The 24018-nt window shown below is 37.8% G+C and overlaps 1 protein-coding gene and 1 long non-coding RNA gene across 4 annotated transcripts in view; one reads left to right on the top strand and one right to left on the bottom strand.

Moving 5' to 3' along the window:
* LOC116568606 lies at nt 1-22167 on the top strand. The gene is made up of 3 exons (XR_004276699.1): nt 1-74; nt 1436-1507; nt 21746-22167. It is a non-coding gene; the product is annotated as an uncharacterized LOC116568606 (long non-coding RNA).
* LOC116568602 (B-cell receptor-associated protein 29) overlaps nt 1-24018 on the bottom strand; it is a 49398-nt gene that overhangs the window by 5281 nt on the left and 20099 nt on the right. For all 3 annotated transcript variants that reach the window (XM_032304104.1, XM_032304105.1, XM_032304106.1), the window contains exon 7: nt 2072-2172. In XM_032304104.1, coding sequence (XP_032159995.1) covers nt 2072-2172 — 101 coding nt within the window. The remainder of the gene's footprint in view (nt 1-2071; nt 2173-24018) is intronic.

The raw sequence follows: 24018 nt of genomic DNA, 5'->3' as shown, positions 1-24018 counted from the left end.
TGAAGGATGCCCTGGAGTAATTCTCATCAGGCCATGGTGAAGTCAGCAATTTTAGGATCTGCATTTGTTTGCTTGTTTGTATATTTTTAAAGATTTTATTTATTATTTGATAGAGCACAAGCAGGGGGAATGGCAGGCTGAGGCAGAGGGAGAAGCAGGCTCCCTGCTGAGCAAGGAGTCCAATGTGGGGCTCGATCCCAGGACCTGGTGATCATGATCTGAGCTGAAGGCAGATGTTTAACCAACTGAGAGAACATCTAACCGCCTACTCTAGAACACGTGAACTGAGCTCTTGGTGTCCTAGGTTTGAAGCACACCAGGGTATCTACCCTTCTCTGAACTGCCCTGTTGTCAAAGTAGATTAGTTAAACTTGCAACTCAGCTAGGAATACCACATTACATATGTATTTTGGATTGCTTCTTGGCTGGCTCTAAATCAAGGCTGAAGTAGCTGGTTAAGAATAAGTCATTCTTCCAGCAGAACTTTTACAGAGGAATGTATGCTGATGATAACAATGATAACTCTAATAGGTATAATTTCTTGAGTGTTTCCTATCAGCCAGGTACAATGCTAAGTACCCTACACATTCTATTTAATTCTACTGAAAACCCGGTGGGCCTGGTGTTATTATTAGTTTGACTTTATAGGTGAAGAAAAGTGAGCTACAGAGAGGTACTATAAACTGTTCAGGGTCATAAAATCAGTTAATATGAGATTCTGAGTTATTTCAGGTCGGTCTGACTCTAAGGTCTATCGATATAGTATCTGCTTGCCCTTTGACAGGCACAGTGCCAGACCCTGGACAATTAACAGGGAAATGAGTCCTGGGATCAGTGCTTCTCCTATCATGAAGTAACTGTAGAGCTGTGATTGCTAAAAAGTTCTGATAGCCACAAAAGTTGCCAAATTCTCAGGATAAATCCAAACCGAAAGCAGAAGAACACAGACTCTCCATCTCAGGAGGAACTAAGAGGTCCAGGGCTGCCTCTGGAATGGTCTTTTCCCCCAAATTCTCCCCACATATGGTCAAAGAGTGGCTGGGAAATCAATTCAGATTAGGGGCTGCCAAATCAAGAGGGAAGTGATAGGGACGCTGGGGTGGCTCAGTTGTTTGGACAACTGCCTTCGGCTCAGGTCATGATCCCGGAGTCCCAGGATCGAGTCCTGCATCGGGCTCCCAGCTCCATGGGGAATCTGCTTCTCCCTCTGACCTTCTCCTTGCTCATGCTCTCTCTCACTGTCTCTCTCTCAAATAAATAAAGTCTAAAAAAAAAAAAAAAGAGGGAAGTGATAGTCAAATTTAGCATGGAGGAATGCAGGCCATGAACTCTTGCTGGGCTGGAGGGGAAGAGAAAGAAAAGCTATAGCCCTTGACTCTGTGACTTTACTAACAAAAGGTTTTTTTCCATTTCTGTCTTTAAATCCATGTTGGAGGCAAATCATATATTTGAATGCCACAGGTTTTGACCCAAGATGTCTAAAACACTGGGACAGAAGTAGTGTGAGGTGAGACTTCAAATTTTGACCTTATTTTTTGACATGAATAGAGCAAACATTGCCAATAGCGAGATGAAATGTTTATAGAACCAGTCTTGTCACTCTTGTGGCTCAATTCTTTTGCTTAAGATTTCACTAAAACTAGAATGCTGTAACTTAGCATCTTGGTAATTCTCCCACACTATGACTGTCTTGTATTTTCATGCAATGTCTTCATCTTCACCCTTGAGGGAAAAATCTGGTTTCCTTAATCATTTTTAAGAAGCCAGGACCGAGAGGCACCTGGGTGGCTCAGTGGGTTAAAGCCTCTGCCTTCAGCTCAGGTCATGATCCCAGGGTCCTGGGATCAAGCCCCGCATCGGGCTCTCTGCTCAGCAGGAAGCCTGCTTCCTCCTCTCTATCTGCCTTTCCGCCTACTTGTGATCTCTGTATGTCAAATGAATAAATGAAATCTTAAAAAAAAAAAAAAAGAAGCCAGGACCAAGTGCATCTTCTTGATTTGGGAAGGACAAATAACCCAAATAACTGACATAGTAATTAGTATTTCAGGTCCACAAAGTGGAGGTCACGCACCTGAAGTTCTGCGTGTTCTTTCAGGAGTCGGTCGTATTCTTTTGAAAGTCGCTCTGATTGCATTTTCATTGTCATCACATCATTCTGTGCCTTAGAGAGGGCTAGAACACAGGGGATAGAATTTTTAAATTTTTATTTTGAAATAATTTTAAATTTACAGAAAAGGTACAAGACTTAAATAGAAAGCTCCTTTGTAGCTCTTGCTCAAATTCACCAACTGTTAAGATGCGGTACATTTGTTACTGTATTTTCTCTCCACGCACGCAAAATTATTTTCTTGAATCATTTGAGAATAAGTTACAGACATCATGCCCCTTTACTCCTTAATACTTGTGTATTTCCTAAGAAAAAAGGTGTTCTCTAACATAACCATATAGCATTGTTAGCAAATGCAGGCAATTTAACATCAATATAATACTTTGTATCTGATCTACCATTCATGTTCCAGTCTTCGCTACTGTCTCAATTACGTGTTTTCTATCATTTTTTTCTGAGTCTAGATCCAGCCCTAGAGCAAAGATTAGCATTAAGTTGTCATGTTTCTTTGGATTCCTTCAATCTGGAATAGTTCCTCAGCTTTCCCCCTGCATTCCTCTGCCCTTTTGTAACACTGACATTTTAAAGAATACAGGTCATTTATTTTTTAAATGGAATGTCTTTCATTTTGGTTCTGTCTGATGTTTGCTCATGATTAAATTCAGGTTTGCATCCCACTTACACCCAAATATCACATAAGTGATGCTGAATGTCTGTCAAGCTATTACAATAAGTGGCCCATCTGCCTCTCACTGGTTTTTCCATTTTATACTGATTTTCTTCCTCATAACTAAGAAGGAGTATACAGGAAGACAAGACTATGTAAGTATCTTGCTCCTTGTCAAAATTTCACCTTATAGTTAGCATTCACTGATAATTCTTGCCTAAGCCAATCTTTATTGTGATGGTTGTACAATGGTGATTTTCCAGCTTCACCATTCCATCCACATTTATCAGTCAGCATTTAAACAAGGGCATAAACAAGGGCCTTCCTCTCTTTTCCATCTACCCACCCAACTATCTATTAATTCATATATCATCAGTATGAACTCATAGGTTCTTATTTTTTCAACAGTTTAGAATTCATGATTTACTTAATTTCTCCCAGATATGGCCAGTGGGAACCCTGTCAAGCTGGATCTTACATCTTCTGACTATGTCCCCATCATTTTTTAAGTACTCTATTTTCTGGCATAAGATGTTCCAGGCTCATCCTAAATCTTCCCTGATTCATCCTGGACTCAATCAATAGAGTAAAGAATTTATTAGAAGGGTATTTTTTTAAAAGATTTTATTTATTTATTTGACAGACAGAGATCACAAGTAGGCAGAGAGGCAGGCAGAGAGAGAGAGAGGGAAACAGGCTCCCTGTTGAGCAGAGAGCCCAATGCGGGACTCGATCCCAGGACCCTGAGATCATGACCTGAGCCGAAGGCAGCGGCTTAACCCACTGAGCCACCCAGGTGCCCCTAGAAGGGTATGTTTTTGAAAAAATTAAGGAAGAAAAAAATATTTTATCATTCTCACCAAAGGACAAGTGGCTGCATTTCTTTCAAAGCAAAGATAATCCTTTCTTATACAAAGTTGAAAAATATAAAGGTGTGTGACACTTAAAGGCTTTACCTCAATATGATACACAAAAATGCTCTACACTAGCCTCTGTCTACAAGGAGCTACAGTCTTAGCAGATTAGACAGAAGTTTAAAAAATATATCTATATATCATAAACATTAAAGTCAGCACATTATGGAGAAGATAGCAAGCAAATGTGTAGAAAGGAAGATCAGCACAAGATGGTTTGTAAAAATTCTGCGAATCCTGAACTAACTCTACCTATGATTCTGCATATGTAGTCTTTAGAAGTTGTACATTTATAATCTTTTAGGGTAGAAGTTTTAGTAAAAAAAAAGTGGGATTTATAAATTTATAAATTCACTTTTTAGGCATAATAGGATGAAATCATAGGTTCTATTTATAAACAATCTGGTTACCTTTCCTCTTGAAAAGACACCATATGGGTATTTTTATGTATATAAGTCACTTTCAACTAAAGTGGCTTTTGTATCAGTACTTCCTAGACAATGCTGTCAATAAGCTTCCTGTATTGTAGGACATTTATTGGACACATCTGTGCTGGGTAATATAGCAGCCTCTAGCTGAAAGCAGCTATTTAGCACTTGAAATGTGGTTAGTGTAACTGAAGAACTGAATTTTAAATTACACTTACCATTTATTTATTTATTTATTTATTTATTTATTTATTTGGAGAGTGCAAAGGGGGCAGAGGGAGAGGGAAAAAGAGAATCTCAAGCAGATTCCATGCCAAGTGCAGAGCCTGTTGCAGGACTCAATGTGAAACAGGACCCTGAGATCATGATCTGAGCTGAAATCAAGAGTTGAATGCTTAACCAACTGAGTCACCCAGGTGCCCCAATTATACTTAATTATAATTAAATGTTTTATTTAAATAGCCGGGTGTTGTACATAAGGGTTGTATGTAAGTGTTGAATCAATGGATTCTAAACCTGAAATTAATATTGTACTGTATGTTAACTAACTAGAATTTAAATAAAAACTTCCAAAAGAAAAAGAAAAAAGAAAAAAACTGGGAAATGTAGCTGAACTCCCTAAATACCCAAAAACAATATTATCGAGTTAGGCCAAATGAGAAGACAGAAATGTGTTCTAAACAAAAAAGTGAGACAATACCTCAGAAAAAGAACTAAATGAAAGGGAGTTAAGCAATCAACCTGATAAAGAGTTCAAAGTAATGCTCATAAAGATGCTTATCAAACTCTGAGAACTTCAACAAAGAAAAAATATAAGAAAGTACCAATCAGAGCTGAAGAATACAATAACAGAAAAAAAATACACTAGAGGGGATAAACAGAAGATCTGATAATACAAAAGAACAGATTAGTGATCTGGGTAATGAAGATCACACAAACTGGGGTGTCTGGGTGGCTCAGTCAGTTTGGCTCAGGTCATGATTTCAGGGTTGTGAGGCTGAGTCCTGCACTGGGCTCTGCACTGGATGTGGAGCCTATATGAGATTCTCTCTCTCCCTCAGCCCCTAACCACTCTCCAACCCCTGGTCATGCATTTGCTTTGTCTGTCTAAAAAAAAAAAAAAAAAGTCCCCTAAATAGAACAGAGGAAGAAAGAAGGAAAGAACGAGAAAGAGAAAAAGGGAAAGGAAGGAAGGAAGGAAGGAGAAAGAGAAAAAAGAAGAAAAAGAAAACAGAAAAGGAATTTAAAAATGAGGATAGTTTTTTTTTAAGATTTTATTTATTTATTTGTCAGAGAGAGAGCTAGAGCGAGCACAGGCAGAGTGGAAGGCAGAGTCAGAGGAAGAAGCAGGCTCCCCGCGGAGCAAGGAGCCCGATGTGGGACTCGATGTGGGACTCGATCCCAGGATGCTGGGATCATGACCTGAGCCGAAGGCAGCCGCTTAACCAACTGAGCCACCCAGGCGTCCCAAAAAATGAGGACAGTTTAAGGGGCCACTGGGACAACACTGAATACTAACATTCACATTATATATATATATATGTTCCCAGAAGAACAAGTGAAAAAGAAAAGGGTATATATATATATATAGTCATCAAACTTATTTAAAGAATTCATAGCTGAAAAATTCACTAAGCTGAGGATCTTCCCAAGTCTAAGAAGCACAGCTCCCAAACAAGATGCACTCAAAAGAGATCTACACCAAGATACATTATAATTAAAATGTCAAAGACTAAAGATAAAGAATCTCAAAAGTAGCAAGAGAAAAGCAATTAACTGCATATAAGGGGATTCCTATAAGGAAATGAGCTGATTTTTCAGCAGAAACTCTGCAGACTAGCAGAGAGTGGCAAAATATATTCACAGTGCTGAAATGAAAAAACATAACCAAGCACACTCTAACTGACAATGCTGTCATTCAGAACTGGAGGGGAAATAAGAAGTTTCCCAGCCAAATAAAAGTTAAAGGAGTTCACCACTTTACAAAAAATATTAGAAGAATTTCCTTAAGAAAAAAAGAAAGGAAAATTATAACTAAAACTGAGAAAATATATGAAGGAAAAAAATATCACTGGTAAAAAGTGAACATATAGTGGAGGTAGTAGATCAACCACTTGTAAGCTAGTGTGAAGGTTAAAAGACAAAGTGGTGAATAAACTATAACGACAATAATTAAAAATACAAAAAATAAAAAGATGTAAAACACAATGTCAAAAACAAAACATTGGGGGTAGGGAGAGTAAAAATGTAGTGTTTTAAGAATTTGTTCACGCTTAAATGATCATCAATTTAAAATAAACTGCTATGTACACAGGTTGTTATATATGAATCTCACAGTAACCACAAATCAAAAACCTATATTAAATGCACAAAAAATAAAGAGAAAGGAATCCAAACATAACACTAAAAAAAGTTATCATGTCACAAGGGAAAAGAGCAGGAAGAAAGGAACAAAGAACTATAAAACCACTAAACAATTAAAAAAATGGTGGTAAGTACATAATTACTTCAAATATAAATGAACTAAATGCTTCAATCAATACATAGGTGGCTGAATGGATTAAAAAACAAGACTCATTTATATGTTGCCTACAAGAGACTCACTTCACATCTAAACTGAAAGTGACAGAATGGGAAAATGTATTCCATGCAAATGGAAATGAAAAGAAAACTGGGATAGCAATGTTTTTATCAGACAAAATAGACTTTGTTTTTTATTTTTTTATTTTTTTATTTAGAGAAAGAGAGTACAAAAGTTGGGGGAGAGCAAGGTGCATAGAGAGAGGGAGAGAATTTTAAGTAGACTCTGCACTGAGGACAGAGTCTGTTATGGGGCTCCATCTCATGACCGAGATCATGACCTGAGCCAAAATCAAGAGTCAGATGCTTAAGTGACTGAGCCACCCAGGTTCTCCTAGACAAGGAGATCTTTAAAGAAAGATCTTTAAAAGAAAGGCTATAAAAAGAGACAAAATGGGTATTAAAGGGATCAACTGAATAAGAAGTTGTATCACTTCTTAATATTTACACACCTAACATAGGAGTACCAAGTAAATATTAACAAATGCAAAGGAAGAAACTTACAACAACATACTGATAGTAGGGGACTTCTAACAACCACTTCAATGGACAGATCACCCAGACAGAAAATTAATAAGGAAATATTGGTCTTAAATGATACATTAGACCAGATCAACTCAATATATACAGAGCATTCCATCCAAAACCAGCAGAATACACATTCTTTTCAAGTATACATGGAACATTCTCCAGGAAAGATTACATGTTAGGCCACAAAAGAAATCTCAACAAAGTTTTTTAAAAAGATTTTATTTATTTGAGACCCAGCAAGCAATCATGAGCTGGGGTGGGAGGATGTGGAGGAGAGGGAAAGAGAGAAGCAGATTCCCTGCTGAGCAAAAAGCCTGACACAGGGCTTGATCCCAGGACTCTGAGACTATGACCTGAGATGAAGGCAGACATTTAACCAATTGACTTACCGAGGTGCCCCAGAAATCTCAATAAATTTAAGAAGACTGAAATCATATCAAGATTCTTTTCTGATCACAACAGTATAGAAGTAGAAATACATGACAAGGAGAAAAAAACTGGAAAAAAAGCACAAATAAATGAAAGCTAAAAACATGCTACTATATAAACAACAGGTCAATGAAGAAATCAAAGATGAAACAAAAAAATACTTGAGACAAATGAAAAGGGAAATACAACATTCCAAAATCTACAGGATGCAGGAGAAGCAATTCTAAGAGAGAAGTTTATAGGCTTCCCTCAAAACAAAAACAAAAACAAATTAAACAAACAAAAAAACAAGGAAAAAAAAAACAAGAAAAAATTAAGAAAACTAGAATAAAAGAAAAAAACATAGCCCAAAGTTAGTAAAAGGAAGAAAATAAAGATCAGAGTGCAATTAGTGAAAAAGAGACTAAATAAGCCATAGAAAAGATCCATGAAACTAAGAGCTGGTTCTTTGAACAGATAAACAGAATTAATAAACCTTTACCTGGACTTATTAAGAAAAAATAAGAAAAGATTTAAGTAAAACCAGAAGTGAAAGACAAGTTATAAACAACACTACAGAAATACAAAGGATTATAAAAGACTACTGTGAAAAATTACATGCCAACAAACTGGCCAACCTAGAAGAAATGGATAAATTCCTATAAACATACAATCTTCCATGACTAAATCAGAAAGAAATAGAAAATCTGAAGAAAAAAAAAAGAAACAAAATCTGAATAGACCAATTACTAGTAATAAAATTATAGTAATAAAACTCCCAACAAACTAAAATACAGGACCAGACAGCTTCACCAGTGAATCCTATCAAACATTTAAAGACAAGTTAATATCTATTCTTCTCAAACTATTTCAAAAAGAAAAAAGAGGATGAAACACTTCCAAATTCATTCTGAGGCTAGCACTACCCTAGTACCAAAACCAAAGACACTAGCAAAAAAAAAAAAAAAAAAAAGAAAGAAAGAAAGAAAGAAAATTAGAGGTCAGTATTCCTTGTAAGTCTAAATGGAAAGATCCTCACCCAAATATTAGCAAACTGAATTTAATGATACTTTAAGTGATCATACACCATGATCAAGTAGGATTTATTCTAGGGATGCAAGGACGGTTCAATACCTGAAATCAATCAATGTGATGTACCACATCAACAAAATGAAGGATAAAAATCACATGATCATCTCAATAGATGGAGAAAAAGCATTTGACAAAATTCAACATCCATTTAGGATAAAACTCTCAACAAAGTGGATACAAAGAGAATGCACCTCAACATAATAAAGGTTATGTATGACAAACCCAGAGCTAACATCACACTCAACAGTGAAAGGCTGAAAGCTTTCCTTCTAAGATCAGGAACATGACAAGGATGCCCATTCTTACCATTTTTATTCAACATAGTAATGGAAATCCCAGCCATAGCAGTTAAGCAAGAAAAAGAAAGAAAATGCATTTAAACTGGAAAGAATAAAGTAAACTGTCACTATATGCAGGTGACATGATACTATATATAGAAAACACTCAAGCCTCTATGAAAAAACTATTCATAGAACTACCATATGATACATAATCCACTTCTAGGTATTTAACCAAAGAAAATGAAAACACTATTTTGAAAAGAAATATGCACCCCTATGTTCATTGCAGAATTATTTATAATAGCCCAAATTTGGAAGCAAACTAATATCCTTCAACAGATGATTGGATAAAAAAATTTGTGGTATATATATTTACAATGGAACATTACATAGCCTTAAGAATGAAATGTTGCAAAAAAAAAAAAAAAAAGGAATGAAATGTTGCTATTTGCAACACGGATGGCTCTAGAGGGTATTATGCTCTTGTAAAATAAGTTACAAAAAGAAAAATACCATATAATTTCACTCATTGGTGGAATCTAAAAAACAAATGAACAAACAAAACAAAAACAGAGAACAAACTGATGGTTGCCAGAAGTGAGGGGCAGGTGGGAAAGATGGATGAAACAGTTCAAAGGGATTAAAAGGTATAGTCTTCCAGTTATAAAATAAAGATGTGGGTATGTAATGTACACCATGGGGAATATAGTCAATAATACTGTAGCAACTTTGTATGGTAGTAGATGGTAACTAGACTTACTGTGTTGACTATTTTAAAATGTATATAAATATCAATCCACTATGTTGTACATCTGAAACTCATATAATATTGTATGTCAATTATTCTTAAAAATATAGAATACTGGCCAGGAGCTTGTACTGAATAGGAGCTGGTCTTAACGTTATGATCTATACTTCAATTTCTGAATAAATTTTAGATATCATCTCATCAGTTCCTTATTTAAAGCGAGGAACTGTTAGGAGATAGAATGAGTCAGGAGGTCCTATAAAAGAAGCTGGAAAACCACTATGCAGCCTATGCAGAGGTTTCTCCTGATCACTACATATGAAGGTATGGCAAAACAAATGCAGGCAAATCCCATTTTTCTGGCACTTATCAAGCCAAGGTAGGAGCTGTGTTTCTTATTTTGTTTTGTATCTTAGCAGATATTAATAAACCTAATGATTACTATCTTATTTAATTCACTTCAATTAAGAGAGGCTATTATTGTCTAGGAGCCTTTTGGACTGTTTCCCAGTCCTTTCTCTAGCTCTTGTTTTATAAAAATTATAATATTCTGCTTTGGATGCCTTCCACCTCCTTCTGGAACGCCTTCGTGACTAAGGGATTATATAAACTTGTTATCTGACATTTGCATATGCTTATTTCATCTTGAACTATCTTATTTTGGAAGTAGCATTTATAGGAAAGACATTATTAAACAAGGAGGCTTGAGGTGATACATCTAAGTCACTATTTCAATTTTCTCATCTGCAAAAATGAGTTGCTATCACTTGCTGGTGGCTTTATGGAAATGTTGAGATATTTCATGAGAGTATTGGCCAGATTCAGTTAGAAGCTGGATTATGTTCTAGTCAACAGGAACTTTCTAAGGCATACACATCACTTATTAATGTAGAGAAACCCCAAATGATATTACAGTGAGATATAAACCAAAATGTTTACGTAAAATATTTGTGTAAAATGACATGTAAATAGGTCAATGATATTTGTAATTTTACAAATGCCAAATTCGCATTTGTGGAGCTGTTTGCAAAGTGGGAGAAGCTGGTGAGACTAATGCACTGTGTAGATGTATCACTATGATTTCTACTTGAGATAACAGACACCACCAGCTAAGCTCTGCCAGGGAATGGAAGAGAACATTCTAGAGGCATTAACAAGACAGCTAAAGTTGGCTGTTGTACAATAGGTATAAGGACTGCAACAGAGGAAATCATTTTTTATTTGAAAATTTTCCATACATCTAGTGCTGGTTTCTTTCAGTTTATTTTGTTCTATTTTGGGGACGTTGAGAGTGAGGTATATTGGAGTATTTAATACCTAATCCTCACACATACTATTCTTTCGCCAGTGATCAATCACTGGTGTGTTAATCAACAGCAATGTTTCCAAGACACTTGGAAAGTAGACACACAAACTTTGGTTCAGTAAGGAACATGAACTGCGGTTTTAATTATATTATGGCTACGCTTTTTGGTACATGTCTATATGGCCATTTACATGTAAATCAGCTCTGTTGCATTCATCACTTCCATTATCACCCATTCTCTTTTAACCTTATATCCATCTGCTGATAAGCTTTGCTGATTCTACTTCCTTTCTATCCCATCAGTCCATCCACTCTACTCTGTCACCACGGTCCTCATCTCTTGTTTAGATTGCTGAAATGGGTTCCTCATCCCGTTTCCTGGCTATTCTAATTCACTGCCCACAGTATTATCAGAGTGACTCCCCCCTGCCTAAAACCCCTTCAGCAGTGCCCGGGAATGTGAACATAGCAACCCGAGGCCCTTTCTGACGCATCCTAGGCCTTCTGCTCCCCTCTCGCCACTGCCGCTGTCCTACGTTATGCTCCAGTCACAGCGAGCTTCTTGTTGTATTTCAGAAGTGCCATACTCTCTTAGTTATCCGCTGCTCATTTCGTTAAGACACATTTGCTCATCGACCTTCACCTCCCTGCCAGGCTCATTTACTCTCTTTTCCTCTGGCTAATTAACATTATTCTGCAAAATGTCAAGAAATTGCCCTTGATCTCCACTGTCGGCTTCTATGTCATCTGGAGCTCACCTAAAATATAGTGCCCACCATGTTGAAGTGTAGCTATGTCCCCACTAGACTGTGACTACTCAGGAAGCAGAACCGTGTCTTGTCTCTCTGTTCTGAGAACCCAGCACCGTGCTCAGCACATAGAAGGTACTTAAAGTATGTTCCTTGAAGGAAGGAAAAAAATGGGTAAATGAAAAGTTTAAGCTCTAAGCATTTGAAAAATTCACTTGTGTGTAACCAGTTCTTTTCCTGAGATTGTGATAAACATCAGGTAAACAAGGAAGTATCACTCTATTCACCTGATAGGAATCCTGGTTACGAATGAAAACAATTATATCTTTAATCAAAGAACAAAACATTCCTTCCAATAGTGGAATGATTAAGTAATGGGGATGAAAGGTACAGCACAGGAAATACAGTCACTGGCATTGTAATAGCACTGTACGATGAGCAGATGATAGCGACACTCACAGTGACATAGCATAAGGTACACAGTTGTCAAATCATTGTGTTGCACCCTTGAAACTGATGTAATACTGTGTGTCAACCATAGTTTAGCTAAAAAAATATCCTGGATAGCTGGAGAGTCACAAAGCCAACAGACCATTTTAAAATATTTTGATAAAAATATAATCATGTTACAAATATCTCACGCTAGGGGCGCCTGAGTGGCTCAGTGGGTTAAGCCTCTGCCTTCAGCTCAGATCATGATCTCGGGGTCCTGGGATAGAGCCCGCATTGGGCTCTCTGCTCGGCAGGGAGCCTGCTTCCCTTTCTCTGCCTGCCTCTCTGCCTACTTGTGATCCCTGTCAAATAAATAAATAAAATCTTTAAAAAAACCCCACAAATATCTCACGCTAATTCAAATTTAAAAACAAAACCAAACAGTATTACAGAATCCAGTTCAATTAAGAAAAAAAAAAAACAAGACTGAAACACTGGCTCTAGGAATGGAGCTGGATATATGCAAGATAAGCCTTCAGCATCTTGTAGTGTCAGATAGGGGAATACTCAAAAAACGAAAATAAAACAAATCCACAATAATGGGGATATATATGTCAAAGGGACATGGCAGCCAAATGAAAGAGCTCTCAATGGGCTAGAGCTGAAACAATAAACATAATAAAAATGTTAAATTTGCAATCCAAAGTATTAAGAGGAGTAGCCACGAGTCATAAAGACAGAAGGGAAGAAATAGGGGTAAACAGACAAATCTCTGCAGAAGAGTTCCAAATAATTTATATAGACACTCCACCCTCAAGGGGAGTAACCATTTTTTTAAAAGAACTATTTATTTATTTATTTACTGGAGAGAGAGAATACATGTGCATGCAAGCAGGGAGAGAGCAGAGAAAGAGAGAGAGAGAATGTCAAGCTGATTTCGTGATAAGCATGAAACTCCACTCAGGGTTTCATCCCACAAACCCAAGGTCATGACCTGAGCCAAAACCAAAGAGTCAAGACGCTCAACCAACTGAGCCACCTAGACACCCTTTAGAGTATTTCTTAAGTGTTAGCTGTGACTTCCTTCCAAAAAGTGCATTATGGAAAGAGGGAATAAAAAAGGTAACTTTACAGTAAAGAACCCTGACAAATGCCACCAAAGTCAGGTGGTCAAGGCCAACCCCCGCAGTGGTAAATTGTGTTGGTATGTACTCTTGATGTAACGTGAAGAGAGTGGCACTTGACCTCTGTGACTTTCCTCTCAAATCCTACAACCCTAGTCTAAACATAAGATAAACATCAGATAAATGCCAACAGAGAAACATTCTACAAAATACCTGACCACTACTTCCCCAAACTGTCAAAGTCATCAAAAATAAGGCAAGTCTGAGAAGTTAATCTAGCCAAGCTGAGTCTAAGGGAGAGATAACTATCAAGTGCACTGTGGTATCCTGAATGAGATCCTGGAAAGAAAAAAAAAATCAGGTGAAAACTAAGGAAAACCTAATGAAACTAGGGAATTTAGTCAATAATACTGTATGAAAACTGGCTCATTTAGTTGTATAAATGTATCACATTAATGCAAAACATCAATAATAGGGAAATGGAGTATGGGGCACATGGGAAAATTCTGCACTATCTTAGCAGTTTTTCCATAAGTCTGACCTCTTTTAACATATAAAATTTACTTAAAAAAAGCAAAAGGGGAACACAATAAAACAAAACACTACACATACAGGATCAGATAATACAACATTCATTAGGCTATAAGTACTATCTAAGTAAGAAACTATCAAATAGGGTATGCATGATTCCTTTGTTCTAACTAAAGAAAAAATTAGTTAAAATTTTCTTTTGTAAAAATATTGATATGTTTTTCTTTTTCTTTTTTTTTTTTAAGATTTTTATTTATTTGACACAGAGAGAGAGAAATCACAAGTAGGCACAGAGGCAGGCAGAGAGAGAGGAGGAAGCAGGCTCCCCACCGAGCAGAGCGCCCAATGTGGGGCTCGATCCCAGGACCCTGGGATCATGACCTGAGCCGAAGGCAGAGGATTAGCCCACTGAGCCACCCAGGCGCCCCTTAATATGTTTTTCAATCCCATATTACAGTGTGTATTAAAAGAACAAACAAGGACCAAGTGGTACTATTTTAAAGTCAGTGAGTAAACAGTACGAAGGTGCATAAAGGAGAAACAGATATTCTAGTAAAGAAGCATGGGCTTAATACATTAAATATTTAAAATCAGAGTTCAAAAGAAGAGTTGTTATGCAATCATGTATTAGGGTCATATGTACAATAAACATAGAAGGACAGTGAGAAATAAGCTCCTTAACAGCGATGGCAAATCTTCCCCGTTTCATCAAGAATATGAGGAAAGGGGCACTGGGGTGGCTCAGATGGTTAAGCATCCGGCTCTTGATTTCAGCTCAGTCATGATGTCAGGGTCATGAGATCATAAGATCTCAGGGTCATGCTCAGCATGGATTCTGTTTCAGATTGTCTCTCCCTCTGCCTCGGCCCCTCCCTGCACACTCTCTCAAAAGAAATAAATACAATCTTAAAAAAACAACATGAGGAAGGAGATTCTTCTTCTGGTCTCTAACTGCTGACGTTCCTGTTGCTTATGACACAAAAGAAGCTGTTACACAGATGAAGCTGTCCCAAGACAAGGGAGTTACCCACTCATCTATCCCTTCAAAAACTTACTCGGCATCAGGCATTTTTCTGAGTGCTGAGTGAGAAGATCGCTAGGGTCTTTATTCTCACAAAAGCCATTTTCTAATCTGGGAGGAAGACACAATACAGAGACCAGCCAAGTGCTAAGTGTCACACAGAAGTCCAGACAGACTGCTGGCCGAGGGACTGGATGGCTATGAGACTGGGTAGTCACGAAGTTTCTCTAGAGAGGTGGAATTTAAGCTGCCCTCCATGCTGTCTGCTGAGAGAGCCTATAAATAAATGACGTCCCAGTAGGAATGGACACATCCAGAATCCAGATCCCATTTTCTAAATCCCATTTTCTGCTTAAAGGAATGGAGGCTCTTTGGAGAAATGTTTGATTCAAGGGCTGGAGAAGGGAAAGTATAAGGTGAGCTTGCAATGTCTCATTATACCAGAAAGTAAGTGTCTACAGAATGGGGAAATGACAAAATGATAGGAGACCCCACTTGAAAAGACTCCGAATGCCAATTCTGAGACAAGCTGAACAAAAAGCGCAATGCTCATAATGGATTCTAACCCACTGAAAGTATTAAAGAAACACGTAAATAACTAGGGACGAAGGACGACTCCTCCTTATCACAGAATGGCATCTGACTAATGTAAAAGGAGTGGGGGAGTTAGGAAATCAACATTTGGAAAATATCCAAATAGTAAGTGAGAGAATAATACAAAGAGGGTGAGAGAACAAGATAAGGCAAATGTAAAGTGTTATCACTGGGGAACTGAGTGAAGGGTGCAGAGGAATTTCTTGATATTATTCATGTGTCTTTCCTGTGAGTTTGAAATTATGCCTGAATAAAAAGTTAAAAGGAGGGGCACCTGGCTCAGTGGGTTAAGCCTCTGCCTTCCGCTCAGGTCATGATCTCAGGATTCTGGGATTGAGCCCCGCATCGGGCTAGGCTCGCTGCTCAGCAGGGAGCCTGCTTCCCCCTCTCTCTCTGCCTGCCTCTCTGCCTACTTGTGATCTCTGTCAAAAAAATAAATAAACTCTTTAAAATAAAAAAAGGTTTAAAGGAAAAAAAAATCTGGTTCTGAAGTAGAACAGAGAAACGGAGGCAATAGCTGGAGGAATAGGAGACGGAGGAAAGTTTCTGTTGCGTCGGAGATCCCTGAGGACTTCTGCAGAGTGACAGGAAGTGCAGGAGTGACTGCAGAAGCAAAGTCCTGGAGACTGGGATCCACAGCACTGGATGAGGGATGGAAACCTAATCCATGGGAACCCATGAGCCCAGCCGGCTGGAGGACGGTAGTTTGGTGGTGAGAAGATGAAGTTGTTGTCCGATTAATTCTTTGTGCCTGATGAAAGAGGGTAAACTTAGAATTTCACAGTGTGATGAGATCTGATAGTTTTGGAGTGTGGAAAGGAGATTTTAGAGAAGTTCGACATAACAGTCGTGCATGTTGATGGCCCACAGAATTTAGTGACCATTTATTTAAAGCAAAAAGTTGGTCCCTTCAGCAATGGTGACATGTTTGGGTGCAGATGCCAAGTTGGTAAAGATGTGAAAATTAACCAGGGCTAGGTCCTAGAGAGAGCCAGGGAGTAGAGAAGGAAGGGGGAGGGGGGAGCGACGGGGTAAGGAGATAAAGGAGACGAGTAGTTAGCAAGAACATAATTAGGATAAACCATGAAATCGGAACCAGGTACGGAAGGAAGAGAAGGCACAAAAGTCAGTGTTTGGGACACAAGCCTCATACTGGGGAAACAGAGTTGACTTAGACGTGGCCCTGGCCTTCACAGCACTTAGGGTCTTGAAAGAAAGACAAATGAATGAAAAGGAAATTTCTACAGAGCATGCTAGCACATAAGCAAGCACACAGCACTATGGAGGCCCACAAGGTGTTCCTCAGTCTAAGCGGAAGGGAGTTTCGGGGAGCCTTCTTAGACATGGCAGTGTTGGAGCTGAAGGATGAGTGTAAGCTAACGACAAGAGTGAAGGATTAAGGAAGGAGACCTGCAGTCCTGGGTAAATGGGAGAAGTATGGAAACACCACTGTAAGAAGAACTCCCAATTCCGATATTTAATGGAGTAGGAGTATAACACTTAGATTGGACAAAACTGGGGGCCAGATCACAGAAGATTATGTGTGTCATCCTGGAGAGCTGCAAAGGTGACAGACACCAAGGAAGAGTTTTAAATAGCGCAGAGGTATCATCAGATCCGTGGTGCTGAAAAACTACGCCGGTGGCAATACGAAGAAGCCAAACAAAAAGGCACAAAGACCAAACGGGGACATGTTTTACAAGACTGCATTCTCTGCAGGAGGAGGATTAAGACATCTCTAGAATGGAAACAAAGCTGCACAACTAATTATATCACAGAGTCAACATTGATAAATAAAACCAAATATAGACCTACTTTTCTCCTGCACAGAACAAAGGGAAAATGAATGATTACTCTGCATATATGAGTGCCTGCCCATACATTCTGGGCTACTGGGAACATGGGTAAGGTTCATGAGTAAAGTCGTTTTGGGTTTTAGAAAAGAATGGATCTTAAGGTATGTAGTTATTTCAAAGTTTACTGGTACTCTGGGTCAGGGAACTTGACAAATAGGTTTCCTAATTTAATAAAATCAGCCCCAATGTGTGTGCTGTTGGTGAAAAGATAAATGCATAAAGACTTCCTCAATTAATCTTAGTTAGGTTGCTTAAATGCTTAAGAAAACAATTTTGGATCTGTTACTTAGCAAAGAATAATTATAAACTACATTAATATGCCGGCTTTTCCCTTAAAAATCAGGATGTACATTTTAGGCAAAGCACCGTGTTAAGTACAGGTTATACAAACTGCTTTAGAAAGGGTACACTTAATAAAGCAAGGTCATGTGTAAGCAAAAGAAATACATGACATCTAGAAGAATTGACCCATCATGAGAATTGAACCCAAAGAGAATTGAAGGAGTGAATTTGTGTGGGCTATAAACAAAGAACTAGCTTTACTATACATAAATATATATAATTTCTTAAATTATCTGATCAATATTCAACAAGCAATTAGGTACACACCAAATTTTATAACAATATTGATGGGAGAAGGAATTTTTTTCAGCATCACCTCACTTAAACTGAAAAAGATACTCTTTTTTATTTAAAGACCTTAAATATGGGTTCCCAAACTATTTCTATAAAGGGCTGGATAGTAAATATTTTTTTCTGTGCCATGCAGACTCTGTCTAGTCTACTCAACTCTGTAGTCATAGAAAATATGTGAACGAATAAGCATGGCTTCATTCCAGTAAAATTTAATCTATAAAAACAAGACAGCAGGCAAGATTTGGCCTATAGTTTGCTGGCCCTTGTCCTAAAACAACACTTGTTAAGTGTTATCAGTTTCTCTTAAATCATAAATTTACTCAGAAGAACTACAGGATCCAAATCATTCCGAAAATTTTAAGAAGCCTCCTAAAAAGTTTCCCATTTTAACTCCATCAATTTTCCTTATAGAAAGAACAAAGGCTATCCAGACAGGGGGCTTGCAATGAGATTTAATTTTAGAAAGAAGAGATTCCCCCGCCGCTTTATTTTTCTAGTAATCTAGCTGACAGCTTTTGATTCAGGAACCCAAAGCAGGGATAATTTGGAGAGGATGACAAATTTAATTTTGGACAGGCTGATCTGAGACTCTGGGTGATCAGGCAACCTCTAAAGCAAAAAACTTTTTTTTTTTTTTTAAGACTTTATTTTTAAGTAATCTTTATACCCAACGTGGGGCTAGAACTCACAGCCCTGAGATCAGAGTCATGTGCTCTACCAACTGAGTCAGCCGGTGCCTCTAAAGCAAAAAACTCATGCTCCAGCTTTGAAAGCACAAACAAACCCATTTCGCTGTCCATCACCCAGACACACTGGGCATTTAAAACACACTGGACTCAACTAATAACTTTCCAAGACACCCACAGAAAAGAACAGAGCTGTTATTTTACTTCGGTTTTGTAAACCAACCCCAGATTTAATTAGCAAATGAACAAGTCAAGCATCTAACACTGGCATGTTATACCACTGATCAGACTCTGAAAGGTCTTTTTCTCTTTTTCAATTTAGAAGCTTGGGAAAGATTTTACCTTAAATCTGCCTTTTCATTATGGTGTACCGAAAAGGCAGTATTACATGCATTTGTAAAGTAAGATATTGTCAGAAAAATTCTCCTAACTTGAGGAAAAGGTTTTAAATTAGTTTTGATAAAATTTTTTAGGTTGAAAACTCAGGCATAAACTTTTCTTTTTAAAATGCTTCAGTCATTCCTTGTTTAACCTGGAAGCTTTTCTGATAGAAATAACAACAATAATGGTAAAGCCTAGCCCATTATTAAAATTGAACACAGACCAGGCACTGGGCTGTGTGCTTTATATGCAATGACTCCATGAAGAGCTACAGCTTAGAGTAAATTCCTTCCCCAAGGTCCCAGAGAGGCTAATATGCAAAAGCTGGTCTCAAATGAAGTATGAGTAACTTTAAACTCCGCATTTCCAAATATCAGATGCTCTTAGCATCTTCAACAAACTGTTCAAGGGAATTCTTAAATAAAGACATTTATGCATTTATACATTTGAGAGCTATTTATTCTTTCTTCTCTATCTAAATCTCGTCTACAAATTATTTGGTGAAAGACTTTCTGGCTCTCTATTTTCTTGCTTAAAACCTGCTGCCATCTCTGGGCTCAATTTAGAATAAACGATAGACTTGTACACATGGTACTCATGGTCCCCAGATCTTGTCTCAGATTGCTTGGCATCCTCATCACGCCCACTCCACAAACCAATCCATAAACTGTTCTCTTAGGCATAATGGCCTTTAATCCTTGGATCGTGTGCATTGCCGAGGCTAGGGGAAGACACAGTCCTCTCTGCTTCTGAAATCCCTCTCATCTCTGAGACCAAGCTCAAATACCTCCCCTATGAAATCTTCCTCAACTCTGCCAATAAGAATCCATCTCTTTCTCCTCTGTGCTACCACAGCCCTTTGAGCTTTCCCTTCAGTTCAGTTACCATCCCTTGCCTCACATTCCTGTTATGAGTGAATGTATCTACTGTTCTCACTAGAGATCCCTGAAGACTGGGACAATACTATATGTGCCTTGGTATCCCTCTTCGTATCCAGCATCATACTTCGTCTATGGCAGGTAAACGGAAAAGTTCATAAATGGAATGCAGCAAAGACTCCATGTTGCTAAAACCTCTTTAATACATAATCCTGCAGGAAATGTGGCCATCCACAGAATCTCAAACCTCAGGAACTGATCCTATAAAAACTGTTGAGAGGTATTTGGTTCATTTGTGGGGCCTTCTATGAAGCAGAATGTGCTATTAATCTAGTGTAGAGGGCAAAGCTGGTTTCAGGAAAATCACTGGAAGACTTCTCGAAATTAAATACAAACCTTCAGAAGTGTTGGGTCAATAAAAATTTACTTCAACAGCAATCTTCTGCCAATAACTGAGAAGAAGATGAAACAAGAAGGGGAAAGAGGAAGTGAAGGAAAATACTATTGGTTTTCAAATTTGGAATAAAAGATCAAATTACAGTAATCTGTGAGGTAGTCCAGAGAGGAGAGAGCATGACTGAGCGATCTTTGTTTCCCAAGCTTCAGATTCCTCATGTATCCTAACTTGCTCCAACTCATGTTAGCCACATGCTTCTCACTCTGTTCCTTCTTGCAATTTCAAAATACCTTTCAAAAATGTCTTTTTTTTTAAAAAAAGATTTATTTATCTGAGAGAAAGAGAGAGAGAAAGTGTGTTGGGGGAGGGGGAGAGGGAGAGAGAGAATCCTCAAGCAGACTCCCCACTAAGCGTAGAGCCTGACATGGGGCTTGATCTCATGACCCTGAGATCATAACCCAAGCTGAAACCAAGGGTCAGACATTCGACCGACTGAGCCACCCAGGTACTCCTCAAAGATATTTTAAAATTTTAGAAGAAAATCTTGTAATTACACTTAGCATTTCATATTATAAATACCCTCTTGGTCATCAGCAGGCTTCACATTATTAAGACACATTGCAAGGTAGAGGCCTCTACCTGGAACCCAGAGGCTCTTTCCTACTACCTAAATGACAGAATCAGATGGCCAGAGGTGACTTGTTCTCAGGGGGCACCTCTGATTCTTCTCAGCCTAAGCCTCAAATGTTGGTATGTGCCAGAGTTCTGTGTTCACACCTCTCCCTTCTCACTCAATACAGTCTTCCTTGCTTTTTCCCATTAATTCCTTGACTTAACTGAGAGTTATCCATATGTATGATGGTTTCGACTCGAGCTTCAGATGACCTTACTTTTTTTTTTAATTTTTTTTTAAAGATTTTATTTATTTATTTGACAGACAGAGATCACAAGAAGGCAGAGAGGCAGGCAGAGAGAGAGGAGGAAGCAGGCTCCCCACTCAGCAGGGAACCCGATGCGGGGCTTGATCCCAGGACCTGAAGGCAGAGGCTTTAACCCACTGAGCCACCCAGGCGTCCCAGATGACCTTTCTTTTAAGCTTTGAATTTGTATTTACAACTGTTTTTTGGGCATTTTCACTAGGATATCCTGATGGCCCCTCAAACTCAGCATATTTATAACCACACTTATTTTATCTGCTTTCTCTCTCTCCAAATAAAAGAAGGCACACCACATCTCCTTTGGTCTTAATCTAAGTTAAAAGTATTACCTACCTAGTCAACCAAATTAGAAACCTGGAGTCATCTTATATTTTTGCTTTCCCTCCTTCCGCTAATCTTGTTTGTTCCTCCTGCCTCCTAAAATCCCTCTCATGAAGAAATTTTATAACCCTGAGGACAGAAAGAAGACTCCACAAGTTTCCAGAAGGCAAAACAAAACAAAACAGGTCATGTACAAAAAGAATCTGGGACTGGAATGACTGGCTATGTCAATGGAAACAACAGAAACAAGATAATGGAGCACTGCCTTTGAATTTCTGAGGTTAAGCAATTTTCAAAGAAGGGTAAGGCTAAAGTAATGATAGTTTCAGAAAATAATGATTTCCAGACATTCATGGCTTCAGGTTGTTTACCTTTCATGTATTCTTCCTCAGTAAGCTACTGGATGGTATGTTCTACCAAAAGGAGAGAGTAAATAAAACATGGAAAACATGGAACTCAGGAAAAAGGGTATCCGCGCAGGAAAGGGGCAAAGGGGTTCTCACGACAATGATGAATAGTAGGTACATACTCATAATAATGTGATGTAAGAAAAATTATGATATGCTCATATTGGAATGACAGGGGATGGGAAATGTGTCTGAGTAGCTGGGCAAGAGAGCTAAGTTCTTCTCTTCTATGTAAGAAAGTCAAAGAAAAAATCCCACACACTGAAAGATCAAAAAACAGCTACCCAAACATTGCATTTAGAAATCTGGAACTGAACATCAGAATAAACAGCTAAATGAGCTGAACACAGCTGTTTCTGGGGAGGGTCTCAGGAAAATTGCTGTTTTTCACTGTAAGCCCTGTAGTAGTACTTTCAACTTTCAGTATTTCTGTATATGAAAACTCTGGTTAAAAAAAAAAAAAAGAATTAGGGGCGCCTGGGTGGCTCAGTGGGTTAAAGCCTCTGCCTCTGAGGTTAAAGCCTCAGGTCATGATCCCAGGGTCCTGGGATCGAGCCCCACTTCAGGCTCTCTGCTCAGTAGGGAGCCTGCTTCCTCTTCTCTCTCTGCCTACTTGTGCTCTCTGTCAAATAAATAAATAAAATCTTAAAAAAAAAAAAAAGAATTAGGTATTCTGTTTAAGCATTACAGTGACTACTTTGTGTTATAATTCTGTAAGGAAAGATACTCAGAGAGAAAAGATTTAAAGATCTAATCTTCTTTTTTATTTCCCCAATATTTTTAATGAAAAGAGCATGTTGATTTCTTTACTAAATCATTTCTCCTCTCTTGCAGTTATATTATTCCATATCAGTATTCTAAAAGATGTTCTAAACAAACAACCATAACTATAACCTAGTGAGAAATGGTTATGTCTCACCCAAGAGGGTTAAGATTTGTAACCCCATTCCATATAACACACTTGAGTTATAAGCTAATGGGTCGATAAAACATGCCAGGTCCTGTCCTAATGACTCTAAGCCTACATGAAACATTTTTCTGTGAGGAATATGGCTTAATTAACCACCTGCTGAACTCAGTTTGGAAGAAAGGTAACTTACGGTGAAAAATTTTCTCTCATGTAAAATAAATACAATTTTAAGGGTCAAAAAGCCACAGTGAAAATAGGACTTAATGGTAATTTTTGTTTAATTGTATTATTTGGAGACACACAGACATTAAAGGTTAAGTAGCCTATTCCCTCATTTTACAGAAAACTGCAGCCTAAAAAGATTCAGTGACTTGACTAGAACGACTCTGTACATTTTCAGATTTTGTAAAGTGATCCATGTCATTTAGTAATGGTTAAACAACTTCTAATATGTAGTATCTACTCTCAAAGTAAAGTTGGGAATAGACTCAATCGATTAGGTGATTCAAGCCCTAAAAATGAATGCCTTAGATTACCTGGATATTTGGAAGAGAGTTTGTTTGTTTTTTTATCCTCTTCACTGTACATGTAGAAGAAATTCATTACAGAGAATAATTTCAACTCCAGAAAAAAATAAATTCTTTGTATATGCCAAAGACAATTACTATCAATAGCTTGGAGCAATTTTTTGCTTAATATACTATTCATTACATATTGTCTATCGTCACATCCATCAAATACACTGTACTATTATTTTTTAATATGGACTTTACTTCAGTTATTAAGAGAAGGGAAGGAGATGGAAAAGAAGCAGAAACTTCCAGTTATATAAACAGAGGAGAAAAAATTTGAATTTCTTACTCAAATTATAAAAGCTCATTAAAAGGAAATAAAGCAAAAAATACGACAAAATGGACACATTTTTGTTTAAACTATTCACAACTTTAAAATAAGGTGATGGCTTTGATATGGCTGTAAATTAAAGATAGTTTATGCTCACAAAAATTTTCAGGGGTAAAACATGCTTATGTTAGACTTTGAGAATTTATTTTTAGATGGCTCAAATAACTCATTTATAAGGAATTCGAAAGCCCT

The sequence above is a fragment of the Mustela erminea genome, chromosome 11 (assembly GCF_009829155.1).
Source record: "Mustela erminea isolate mMusErm1 chromosome 11, mMusErm1.Pri, whole genome shotgun sequence".
Taxonomy (NCBI): domain Eukaryota; kingdom Metazoa; phylum Chordata; class Mammalia; order Carnivora; family Mustelidae; genus Mustela; species Mustela erminea.
The sequence above is the reverse complement of the archived record's forward strand: the minus strand, read 5'-3'. Positions and strand labels throughout refer to the sequence as shown.